The sequence below is a fragment of the Gossypium raimondii genome, chromosome 12 (assembly GCF_025698545.1).
Source record: "Gossypium raimondii isolate GPD5lz chromosome 12, ASM2569854v1, whole genome shotgun sequence".
NCBI lineage: Eukaryota > Viridiplantae > Streptophyta > Magnoliopsida > Malvales > Malvaceae > Gossypium > Gossypium raimondii.
Genome location: NC_068576.1, coordinates 27,058,870 through 27,070,035, shown reverse-complemented (window position 1 = coordinate 27,070,035; position 11,166 = coordinate 27,058,870). Strand labels below are relative to the sequence as shown.

At 36.7% G+C, this 11,166-nt stretch overlaps 2 protein-coding genes and 1 non-coding gene across 3 annotated transcripts; 2 read left to right on the top strand and 1 right to left on the bottom strand.

Annotated features, from left to right (window-relative positions):
• The first annotated feature begins 384 nt into the window (after positions 1–384).
• LOC128035485 (uncharacterized) lies at positions 385–1,498 on the top strand. The gene is made up of 3 exons (XM_052625229.1): positions 385–515; positions 569–848; positions 1,133–1,498. Exons 1-3 carry the CDS (start codon positions 385–387, stop codon positions 1,496–1,498), a joined length of 777 nt encoding a protein of 258 aa, XP_052481189.1.
• Positions 1,499–6,710: 5,212 nt separating this feature from the next.
• Positions 6,711–8,143, bottom strand: LOC105762087 (uncharacterized). Its single transcript, XM_012579999.1, has 2 exons — positions 7,964–8,143; positions 6,711–7,004 (listed from the first exon to the last, which is right to left on the bottom strand). Exons 1-2 carry the CDS (start codon positions 8,141–8,143, stop codon positions 6,711–6,713), a joined length of 474 nt encoding a protein of 157 aa, XP_012435453.1.
• A 52-nt stretch (positions 8,144–8,195) lies between these two features.
• LOC128035676 (small nucleolar RNA R71) lies at positions 8,196–8,302 on the top strand. Its single transcript, XR_008192228.1, has one exon. It is a non-coding gene; the product is annotated as a small nucleolar RNA R71 (small nucleolar RNA).
• The last annotated feature ends 2,864 nt before the right edge of the window (positions 8,303–11,166 follow it).

The following is an 11,166-nucleotide window of genomic DNA, read 5'->3' as shown; positions in this document are numbered from 1 at the left end:
TCCTGTTTTGGTACAGCCTAAACCTAGAAAGGAGTTCACGGTTTATAGTGATGCATCACATGTCGGTTTGGGATGTGTGTTGATGCAGGATGGTAAGATGGTTGCATATGCGTCTCGTCAGCTTAAGACACACGAGACGAACTATCCGACGCACGATTTGTAGTTGGCCACTGTAGTCTTTGTATTGAAAATCTAGAGGCATTATCTGTACGGTGCGAAGAGCATTATCTACACTGATAATAAGAGCCTCAAGTATCTCCTCACTCAGAAGGATTTAAATCTTAGGCAGCGTAGATGGGTTGAGCTGCTTAAGGATTATGATTGTACAAATGAGTACCATCCCGACAAGGCGAATGTGATGGCCGATCGTTGAGCCGTAGGGTTATGCCCGATCTGAGAGTGATGTTCACTCGACTTAGCCTATTCGACGATGGAAGTTTATTGGCAGAACTTCAGGTCAAACCGACATGGATTGAACAGATTCGAGGTAAACAATTGGGGGATAAGTATCTCAGGTTCGTTTTCGTCAGGTTGAGAATGGTGGCACTACTGATTTTGGGATAAACAGGTATGGGGTACTTTGTTTCCACGGTCAGATTTGTGTACCGAATGATGAGGATTTAAGGCAGTCGATTCTAAGAGAGGCGCATGGTAGTCCCTATACTATTCATCCAGGCAGGAATAAGATGTATCGAGATTTTCGGGAATTGTACTGGTGGTCAGGGTTGAAGTGTGAGGTTTCCGACTTCGTTGCTTACTGTTTGACTTGTCAGCAGGTTAAGGCTAAGCATCAGTTACCTACGGGTTTGCTGCAACCGGTTAAGATACCGTTATGGAAATGGGAGCGGGTAACGATGGACTTCGTTAGTGGGTTGCCTCTAACACCCACTAAGAAGGATTCTGTCTAGGTCATCGTGGGTCAATTGACCAAGTCTGCTCACTTCATCCCAGTAAGGACAGACTTTTCTCTTCAGAAATTAGCTAAGCTCTATATATCGTAAATAGTGAGACTGCATGGGGTACCTGTCTTGATCATTTTCGATCGAGATCCTAGTTTCACGTCTCGATTCTAGAAGAAGCTTCATGGCCTCTAGGTTCAAGATTAGACTTCAGTACTACTTTCCATCATCAGAAAGATTGTCAGTCAGAGAGTGTGATTCAGATACTAGAGGACATGTTAAGGAGTTGTGTTATTGATTTCCGAGGCAATTGGGAGGAGTACTTGCCGTTAGCGGAGTTTGCCTACAATAATAGCTTCCAGTCTAGCATCCAGATGGCACCTTACATGGCACTTTACAGTCATAAGTGTCGCACTTCTTTATGTTGGACTGAGTTGGGCGAGCGACGTGTTCTAGGTCTTGAGTTGGTCTCTGAGATAGAGGATAATGTTAGATTGATTCGGGACCATTTGAAAGCGACTTCTGATAGGCAAAAGTCGTATGCAGATTTGAAGAGGCATGAGATCGAGTATTCTGTAAGGGGACTTAGTGTTTCTTAGGGTCTCGCCATGGAAGATGGTTCAGAGGTTCGTTCGCAAAGGCAAGCTGAGCCCTCGGTTTATTGGACCTTACCGCATTTTGAAACGTGTGGGACCTGTCGTTTATCAGTTGGAGTTACCTCTGGAGTTAGACCGCATTCATGATGTTTTTCACGTCTCAATGTTGCGGCGCTACCGCTCTGATCCCACGCATGTTGTTTCTAAGATTGAGGTTAGGCCAGACTTGACCTTCGAGGAGGAACCGGTTCAAATTTTGGAGCGTGATGTAAAGGTCCTTTGAAAAAAGTTTATTCCCTTAGTGAAGGTTCTGTGGCGTAATCATAACACTGAGGAGGCCACGTGGGAGCCTGAGAACGCGATGCGTCACCAATATCCTCATCTGTTCTGATCAGGTAAAATTTCGAGGACGAAATTTTCGTTTAGGGGGTAGAGTTGTAACGCCCCAAAATTTCTAATTTCATTATTGTAAAAATATGACACAAATATCTGTCACCTTTAGTGGTTATGTGTTCTGGGAGTGTTTGTGAGGTCCCAAGTTCAAGTCTTCACTTGGGTAAATTTTGATATTTTGAAAGAATTAGGCCTTACTCTTGTTTAGTAGGCTTTTATTTGATTGTTGGGTAAATTACATTAGAATGGGCCTCCTAGTCTTGTGGTTAAATGGTGTGTTATTATGGTGGAGGTCTTGTGTTCGAATCCCTATGCAGACAAGGGTATTATTTTTTGCTCAGATTTCGGGATAGAGTTATGTAATAGGGGGATTCTGAGTAGTGGATGTGTAGTATGAATTAGGGGAGAAGATTAAGGGATTCGGGGGGTTATCAGGATATTTTTCCCTTAAGCGAATTTTGACTCTCTTTTCCAAAAAAAATTCTACCGTCTATTCTTCTCCCTCTCCTCTTGCAAAAATTCTCTGAGTTTTTCCATATTTCCCTAATCCATTTATTTTCCTTTGTTTTCACACGCGGTTAGTGCTCGTTTAGTTTCAATAAGTATTTCTCTTTGTTTCTGTCATGAATCCCTTAACGATTGAAGTGGTAATGTTTTTTCTCCGCAATTTGGGCTGAGGGGGAGGCTCGGACTGGTGAATTCAGTGTTCTCCTCTTAACAATAGTTAAACAGAGGGTTCTCGTTGGTGGTAAGTTAGGTTTCTGTTCGTTATTGGTTGTCAATTCACTTGTAAATCCATTAAATTGATGTTGAACATGTTGATTATAGGCTTTGGAGTGCTCGGAGACTGTTTTAGCATCAAACAAAATCAGGTGAGTACCCGAAATGCAAAAAAAAAGGGATCCAGTGAAAAGCCAAAATTCCTTGCTGTTTGGACAGCAGCAGTATGCTAACTTTGAAAAATCGTCATAAATTGGAAAATTGAATTAGAGGATAAACAAAATATGTATTAAAGTCTATTGAGTCAAGTTTCTCATAGAAGAAACGATGTAAGTAATGGAATTGTAACTCGTGAGGTATAATAGACTTTGTGAGACAAGGTCAGATTAAAATGTAGGTTCCCCTGTTATGACTTTGGAAAATCATAAAAAATTGGAGAAAAATAATTAGGGGCTAAAATTTATATGTTTAAATTATTAATGAGTCTATTTTCAATAAAAATAACTGGAAACATCATCCAAATTTTGTACTAAGAGATAATTAATTTTTAGCAAAGAAGAGACGAAGCTATCAGACAGCAGAGCAGGGGTAAGTTTGAAGATTTTACTGTACTTATTGAATGAACTAAAAATTCTAAAAATTTTATGGTAAAAAGGTATTTGAGTCTAGTTTCAAATACATCAAATAGATCTTAATTCGGAAGTTTGTATCTCAAGATATAAATAATTTAGTAACAGTGGCTCAAGTAGACAGCTTTAAAGGAACATATAAGTAAATAGTGAAAACATATATGAATAATTAACTAGCACGGGTTAAATTAAAAATAGATCACGTGGCCAAGGTCAGCTTGGGTCTAGTGGGCCACATGGGCGTGTGAGCCCATTTTTTTGAAAAGTTCTGTAAGGTTGCACGGGTCGCCCAAGTCGACTGTGGACCTACTATAGGGTTGGTAAGCTTTACTTAGACCCTTATATGTGCGATCTGTTTGTCTGATTTCTATACTGAGCATGACTTATGATATTTGAATGTATGTACTATTAATTTCATAATGGCATGATATATTTTGTATGTTGCATTGTATCGGGGTGGGTTGATGATATTTGGAGGAAGTGTCTGAAAGGCTATTAAGCCTGTTATCTGGTAGCTCAGGTGCAACTTTCTGATTATGTGTCGCATTTCGGTATAGCATGGTATGTAAGGATGGGTGGGTTGATTTAATCACCACATGGTGTGTAGGGTTGGACGGAGATGGTGTGTAGAGGCTGGTGGGTAGGATTCTGATTTACTGTATCTGCATTCTGTATCTGATATGGGCCAAGGCCCTAATGTATTTCTGAGATTGTATCTAAATGGGCTAAGGCCCAAACTGATTCTATGATGGGCACAGGCCCCAGACTATACCTAACTGAATTTTGTTGATTACCTGTATGCATGTTTTCTGTGAAGATTGCACACTGAGTTTGCGAAAACTCACCCTTTCTCTATTTAATTTATATAGGTAGACTTGACGGGTCGATGCAGCGGAGGACTCGACGGTGGCCACACATAAATTTTAGACTGTTTTCTGTTAATTCCAAGAATTTATTACTTATTTGGGGTTTTTGATGTATCTTCGGGACTATGGCCTGGTTGGATTTAAATTTGGGACTTTATACTGTTTTTTATGGATTTTTTTAAAACTGCAACTCCACAAAACATGGTTTTTTTCTAAAAACTAAGGTTTTTCATAAATAGAAACGATTTTACCTAAATTAATTGGCTACAAAAGCTTCCACTAAGAGACAAGTTTTAAAGAAAATCAACTAGTGTTTTTTTCAAATTAAATAAAAGCTAACTTACTGTAACGATTTTTAAACTCGACAATCTTGTCTTCAAATCCCTTTCCATGTGACATTGCCAAATTCGGTCATAACGTATAGGTCGGGTTTTGGGTGTTACATCCATTCTTCTTTCTGTCTTAATTGCATACAACAAAATTATTCGCTCCATCAAGATAGTGGAACTGTGTGAGATAAGCATGAAACTATATCGAACAAAATAGAGCCATACCTTAGCCAACAGCTTTTAATATTCCCTTCGGTAAGAATGACTTTCATACTTTCTTATAATCCATTGGGATCACGAATTTGTCATAACATTAAGCACTTGTTGAAGGAAATCCCAATTTATATTTGTCATCAAGGCAAATTACTCATTTTCTTCAACATCGGGTAGGTTAAACAAATCATTAATGGACTTAGAAGTTAGGGGTACCTTTTTCTTACGAACAAGAAATTCAGTAGCATCTGACTTACTCAAAATGGCATGAAACTCTCGAACTAACTCTTTTTCGGGTAATGATCATGCATCACAAAAATAGTTCCAATTGAGGGGGCCTCAATCATCTTTCGAATTGGCAAAGGCACAACCATCTTATCATTTATTTCCAAGTTGAAACCTTTTTCTGGCATCATAGATTGATTCTTGAAGATTGAATCAAACTTTTTTTCACTTCCTCGTCTTGAATCACAATGGGATTTTTTACAGAGGTCTTGGAAGATCTAGTTCTTTTGTGAGACATAGTGATTTTTCCCAAAAAAAAATAGGCAAAATTCAGCAATGGATGAAGTAAAGAATGTTGCGATGGTAATAGGCTTGAGGCAGCGACGGGTCTACGACAATAATAGGGTGCGGCGGTGATCTGGTTGCTCCTGCAAAAGGCTTGCGACAGTAATAAGTTAGGTTTTACGACAAGGGAAGGAAATTTAGGGAGATTCTTGGGGATTCAAGTTTGACAGCTAAGAGGAAAAAAGGAATGAGTGGTTAGGGTTTAAGCTAATTACTTGAAAGGTTGTGAAAATTATAGTGGTAGAGAAGGGTTTATATAGTGGTGAATTAGGGAAATTTTGTAGCAAAATTTTAGCTACTAAAGGTGACTTGGACGACAAGATAGATGAAGGGAAAACTAGTGGCAATATTAGGGTTTTGGAGGACCCTTATGGACAGTAACATGGGGTGAATTTTCTCTTTTTGATGTTTCAAGCATTGAGATTGAACTGTATTTACAAACTAAACTGCTTAATATAATATAAACTGATTAGTACTTGGGCCAACTTGACCCCCTTATTAAACACAAAAAAATACTAAAAAATAAAAATGAAAATAAAATTTTTAAAGTTAATTAGAAATTTCTTCTTAAAAGATTACATTAAATTAATTATCAGGAAAGGTTGGAGGGGCCACAATGGTCCCGCTTAAGTTCCAATCTCCTTAGACAGAATTAATTAAATGTACTAGTTTAAGAAAATAATTTCTAAGCATGTCATTTATTCAAATAAGAGAGAAAAAAACTAAAAATGAATTAACGATAGAGAGAGTGAAGAGGACTCCCTCAATGTTATTGATGATTGTCACTTGACAAAGGCGATGTCGAACAACCATTTATCATACCAACCGTATCCATCGAGAAAAAAGAAGTTATGTTGCCCAGAAATTATATTCAATATTTGCTTGAAATATAGCAGCAGGAAATGGTCTTTTTGTGTTACTTTGCTCGACTTTCTTCCATTTGTACAAATCTGCCTACCCATGATAATCTTAATAAAATCAACTCATTTTTCGTTATACCTTCTTTCTTTGGTACAAGTCCTACCCACTGAATGCCATAGATGGGACCCATGATCCTTACTTTTAACCATTGAGACTCGAGTTTCCCAAGATCAAATACTCGAGATTGAATCAAACTCTTCTGTCCCTTGACATATCCCCTTTCAATATTTGCAATAGTCCACTTGATACCCTTCTCATGTCTTTTCAAAATAGTGAAGTCTAACTCGGATGGCTCTTCTCTTGATGAGATGGGTTGCTTGTACTCATGTGATGATAGCTCTAATGATTTATTCGAAACATGTATCATCTTGATGTGAAGAGTCATATGAAATACCTTCCAATGCATCTTCTGTGGAAACAATAAAACAATCTTTAACCTCATCAGGAGATCTTAGGGCCTTGAGTACACTAAAGGTTACTTATTCATCTTGAACTCGTATGGTAATTCACCTTTCTATACATTGATTCTCATCCTACTGGTTTTCAAGAAAGGTCTTCTTAGAATGATTGATACTCATTTATCTGCTTCAAAATCTAAGATAATAAAGTCAGCAGGAAATATGAATTTAGCAACATGAACCAAGACATCCTCGATATTTCCTTTGGGGTATGCTAAAGATTGATCCACCAATTGGAGTGTAATTGTAGTCCGTTTAGCCTTACCAATACCTAACCGTTTACACTCAGACGTAGGCATCAAGTTGATACTCGATACCAAATCACACAAAGCCTTACCACTATAGGATTCTCCAATATTGCAAGGCATGATGAAACTTCCTGGATCCTTCAACTTAGGAGGAAACTTGTTCTGAAAAAAATAGACTACATTTTGTAATCACGGCTACAGTTTCAAATTCCCCAAACCTTCTCTTCTTAGACAGAAATTCCTTCATAGCTTTCGCATAGTTCGACATTTGCTCCAAAGCTTCTCCCAACGGGATGTTGATACGTAGTTGTTTCAACACATCCAACATTTTCTTAAATTGAATATCTTGTTTATCTTGTTGGAAGTCTTTGAGGATATAGAGGTTGTAGAACTTTGGCTTGGATTGGACAGCTCTTTCGAGGTAATATTTTTACATCTAATAAAGAGGTTAACTTATCAGAATTCACTACCTTTTTAAAATTTGGCTTCTCTAGTGTAGGAATTTTAACTTTTGGTTGATTTTCCTCTTTCTGGGGAGGTTCATATTCAACCTCAACCTCCTTGGTTTCAAAATTCCTTCTGCTTCGTAAATTGACCACTTTTCAATTCTCCTTGCTCAGGTTTCTTAGGTTCTCCATGTCACTAAGCAAAGCTCCATGTGGTCTGTTTTGAAGTTCGTTGACATGTCCCATCTGATTCTCCAAATTTCTCAAAGTTGCGTCAATCTTCGCCATGTATGCTCTTAATAAGTTCTTAAGATTAGAAGACTCGACCGTTAAAGGATTTCCTATGTTGCTTGGTATAACACCTTGGGGTTCGTTCCTAAACTCATCAACTAATTGTCCCACTTGGCTTTCCAGATTCTCCAATGTTGTTGCTTAGCCTTGAATCAAGGCATCAGTTTTAGCAATGTATGACTTCAACAAATTTTCTAAATCATTTAAAGGTTCAACTTGCGATGGGTTTTGAACTTGTTGATTGAAACAAAGAGGTTGATTTGATTTATGTTGCATGTAAGTGTTGTTCGGTCCACCTCTTTGGTAGTGGATTGGTGGTTGAGCTGCAACATGATTTAAACCGTTAGTAGTAAACTATTTTAACATTGAAGAGATAGACGATACCTGAGCTGAGAGTAAAGTAAGGGCGTCTACTTCATGTACTTCAGTTACTCGTCTTTCTGAAGTTGCTTGATTTGTCGGCCACTGGTAAATATTACTAGCTATTCTCTTGATGATTGCGTAAGCCTCATTATAAGACTTCGACTTGAGAGCACCATTCGTAGAAGCATTTACCACCAACATTGTTTGTGCGTTGAGACCATTATAGAATGTATCCAACTGGATACAATATGGAATCTCGTGATGAGGGCATCTACGTAGTAAATTCTTGAATCTTTCTCACGCCTTGTATAAGGAATCGTCATCCAATTGTTGAAAAGTGGTGATCTCATTCCACAACTTAGCATTCTTGCTAGGTGGGAAATACTTTACCAGAAAGCATTCAATTAATTATTGCCAAGTAGAAATTGAGTTGGATGGCAATGAATTAAGCCATAATCGTGCTCGATCTCGTAACGAGTATAGGAACAACTTCAACCTCAGTGCCTCTTCAATTACACCGGCTACCTTGAAGGAATCACTCACCTCCATAAACAATCAAAGGTGAAGATGTGGATCTTCTATAGGCATTCCACTGAATTAGCCTATTATTTAAAGCATATGAAACATCACAGGCTTCAATTCAAACTGTGGTCCCTCAATCTCTGGTCTCCTTATTCTCGAATTTAGTTCGTTAAGAAGTGGCACGACATACTATCTTATGGGTCGGTCCCTATCATCAACAATAAGGATTGGATTTCGAGCATTATCGGCTTCATTCCCTTTAACATCATTTCTATTTTCATGGTCCATTTCTACGGCTTGTCTCTGAGCTAATCTTTCTTGTCTTCTATGTCTAAATTCCCACTCAATTTTAGGATCTACAGGAGTAAATCGATGATTTGATCTATGCTCATGACGACCTAAAAAGAAAAATCACAAAAAACTAAAGAATAAAATAATAATAAAGGGAAAGAGAAAAAAAATTAAAGAATTAATTATTAAAGTTAGAAATTAAATAAAAATCAAATAAAAATCAAATTGCAAAAAAAAAAAATTCACAAAATTGCAAACAGCGTCAAAAACTTGTAACGCGGTTTGTGCAAGTGTATACAATCATTCAAGTAATAAGTAAGTAAAAATGAGTTATCATCTCCACAGGGGCTATGTATGTTAATCGATTGTTTGTAAAATTATAAATAACAATTTGATGTAAAAATTCAATAATTTTGGATAGTGATGGTTAAATTAAATAAATGTAAAGAGTGATCCCTAATGTAATTTTAATCTAGATGCAATTTACCTAAATGTATGAATAAATGACTTTAGCAACAAAAACAATCAACGTTAAATGGGCTAGGATAATTATATTAATCAATTCAATTTACTTTATCATGCTTAACAATGTTTGAAAATACTTCCACGGTAACTCGATCTTTCATGAGTTTGGAAAGCAAATTAAGTCCTTTTGAAGTCTTTTACTTAGTTAAATATGCATTTTACTGATCATATTAACTAAGGGTTTCTTAGCATTTATGTAAGGTCACAAAGACATTTACGTTTGCAATAGTTTAATTACATAAACCTAAAACTATGCAAGACAATAGAGCTTACTAAAGATATTACGAACCTCAACTTAGTCGGATTTAAGGATCTAAATTAAGCATTGCACTTTTCAATTATATGTCTACTAGCCGTCGTCTGGTTAGGATCACTCAGCTAATCTGACTGCACCCAATCACGTATTAATGAAATGCATCTTGATATTAATTGAAAATATGATTGACTGATGCCTAAACAAGTTAAACATGAATAAAATAGATCTTATTGAATTAACATCATCATCCAAGCAAATAGGATTTAAAATATCATTGTTGATGTCAAAAATAATAAACTCAAAGCAAACATAATTAAAATAAATAACAAGAGGAAAGAGTAAACTCTATTAAGTTCAGCAGTCTTTCGGATCTAATTTGACTGATGTGCTCCACCGTCGTGCTTGATGCTTCTTTTGCTAAGGAGTTCCTAAGGTGCCCGACCAAAGAATGCTTTTGACACGGCTTTTGTGGCTAAAGGATGGGAAGGAAATGGGCTGCTATGTAAGGGGAAGGAAAAGGGAAAGTGATGAGGGATTAAAGGGTTGGTGCATGGTATTTATAGGTGAAGGTAAGGGTAGAGTTAGCTAAAAATAGCATTTGAGTTACTTATTTTCCTACCACACATGGCCGGCCACATTTCAAGGAGAAGAGGATGGCTAAGTCTCTTCATTTTGAATTCAAACCAAGACTATTAATAGCAATAGGGTGGGCAGTTTTAACAGCAAAGTAGTTGGGCTGATTTTTTTATTATTTTCCAACTGTAAGGACCTTCAATTAAGTACCCCAATGCTTGCTTTTGGGCTGCCACCTGCTTATGTCAAAACTGGGCTTTAGATCCCCCTTGTTAGACAGTTTTTTAGTCCAATAATGTAGCAGACATGTCTATCTTTTAGCACCTCTGTTTCTGGGTCAGACTATCAACCTCATGACCTAAATTGCATCGTCGTGCCGTCCACATGAATTAATTTGTGCATGTCCATATTTCATCCACATTAATCACAACTTCAATGGTTCTCTTACATAGTGAAAAATCACATATTAATAAATTAACATGAAATAATATAAATTATGTACAAAAATTATGTAATTAAGCACAATTTCACATACTTTATAAATTCATGCCCAATATTACCAATTAAGTAAAATTCACTTAGTTTAATAACAATTACTCAAGATAAACATAATTATTAAGTAAAAAGGTGGTAAAAATATATAGAAAAACCCTATATAATTTCGAGTTTACAACCTTCATATCGATTTGGATCAAAGGTATGTTCTTTTACTCGTCGACGGGTACTAATCTACCGTACCAATTGTCAATTTGTCGTTCAGAGCTAGCTAGTCGAACTTTAAAAATAACTTAATTGTCCAATGACTTAAATGAAATGTTTTGAATAGTTCAATGACTTAAGTGAAATCTTTTGAATAGTTCAATGACCGTTTTGTTGCTTTTTGAAATTGAGTGAGCAAAACGTGAACTTGCCAAAAATTTAGTAACCTTGGTGTAATTTATCAATTATTGAATTGTTACAATTATAGTTCTTTGAATTAAAATTTTAAAATTAATTGGATGTCCAAAAGTATATTGCTCAATTAGTTGATGAATTGGACAAGTTAACAAGATTGGCC

Coding starts and splice junctions, on each gene's coding strand:
- LOC105762087 (XM_012579999.1), bottom strand. CDS start 8,143: ATGTTGGTGGTAAATGCTTCTACGAATGGTGCTCTCAAGTCGAAGTCT. Junction 7,005..7,963: donor TTACTTTACTCTCAGCTCAG/GTATCGTCTATC, acceptor TATTTTTTTCAG/AACAAGTTTCCTCCTAAGTT.
- LOC128035485 (XM_052625229.1), top strand. CDS start 385: ATGCCCGATCTGAGAGTGATGTTCACTCGACTTAGCCTATTCGACGAT. Junction 516..568: donor TTGGGGGATAAGTATCTCAG/GTTCGTTTTCGT, acceptor TGGGATAAACAG/GTATGGGGTACTTTGTTTCC. Junction 849..1,132: donor CGTTATGGAAATGGGAGCGG/GTAACGATGGAC, acceptor TTCCATCATCAG/AAAGATTGTCAGTCAGAGAG.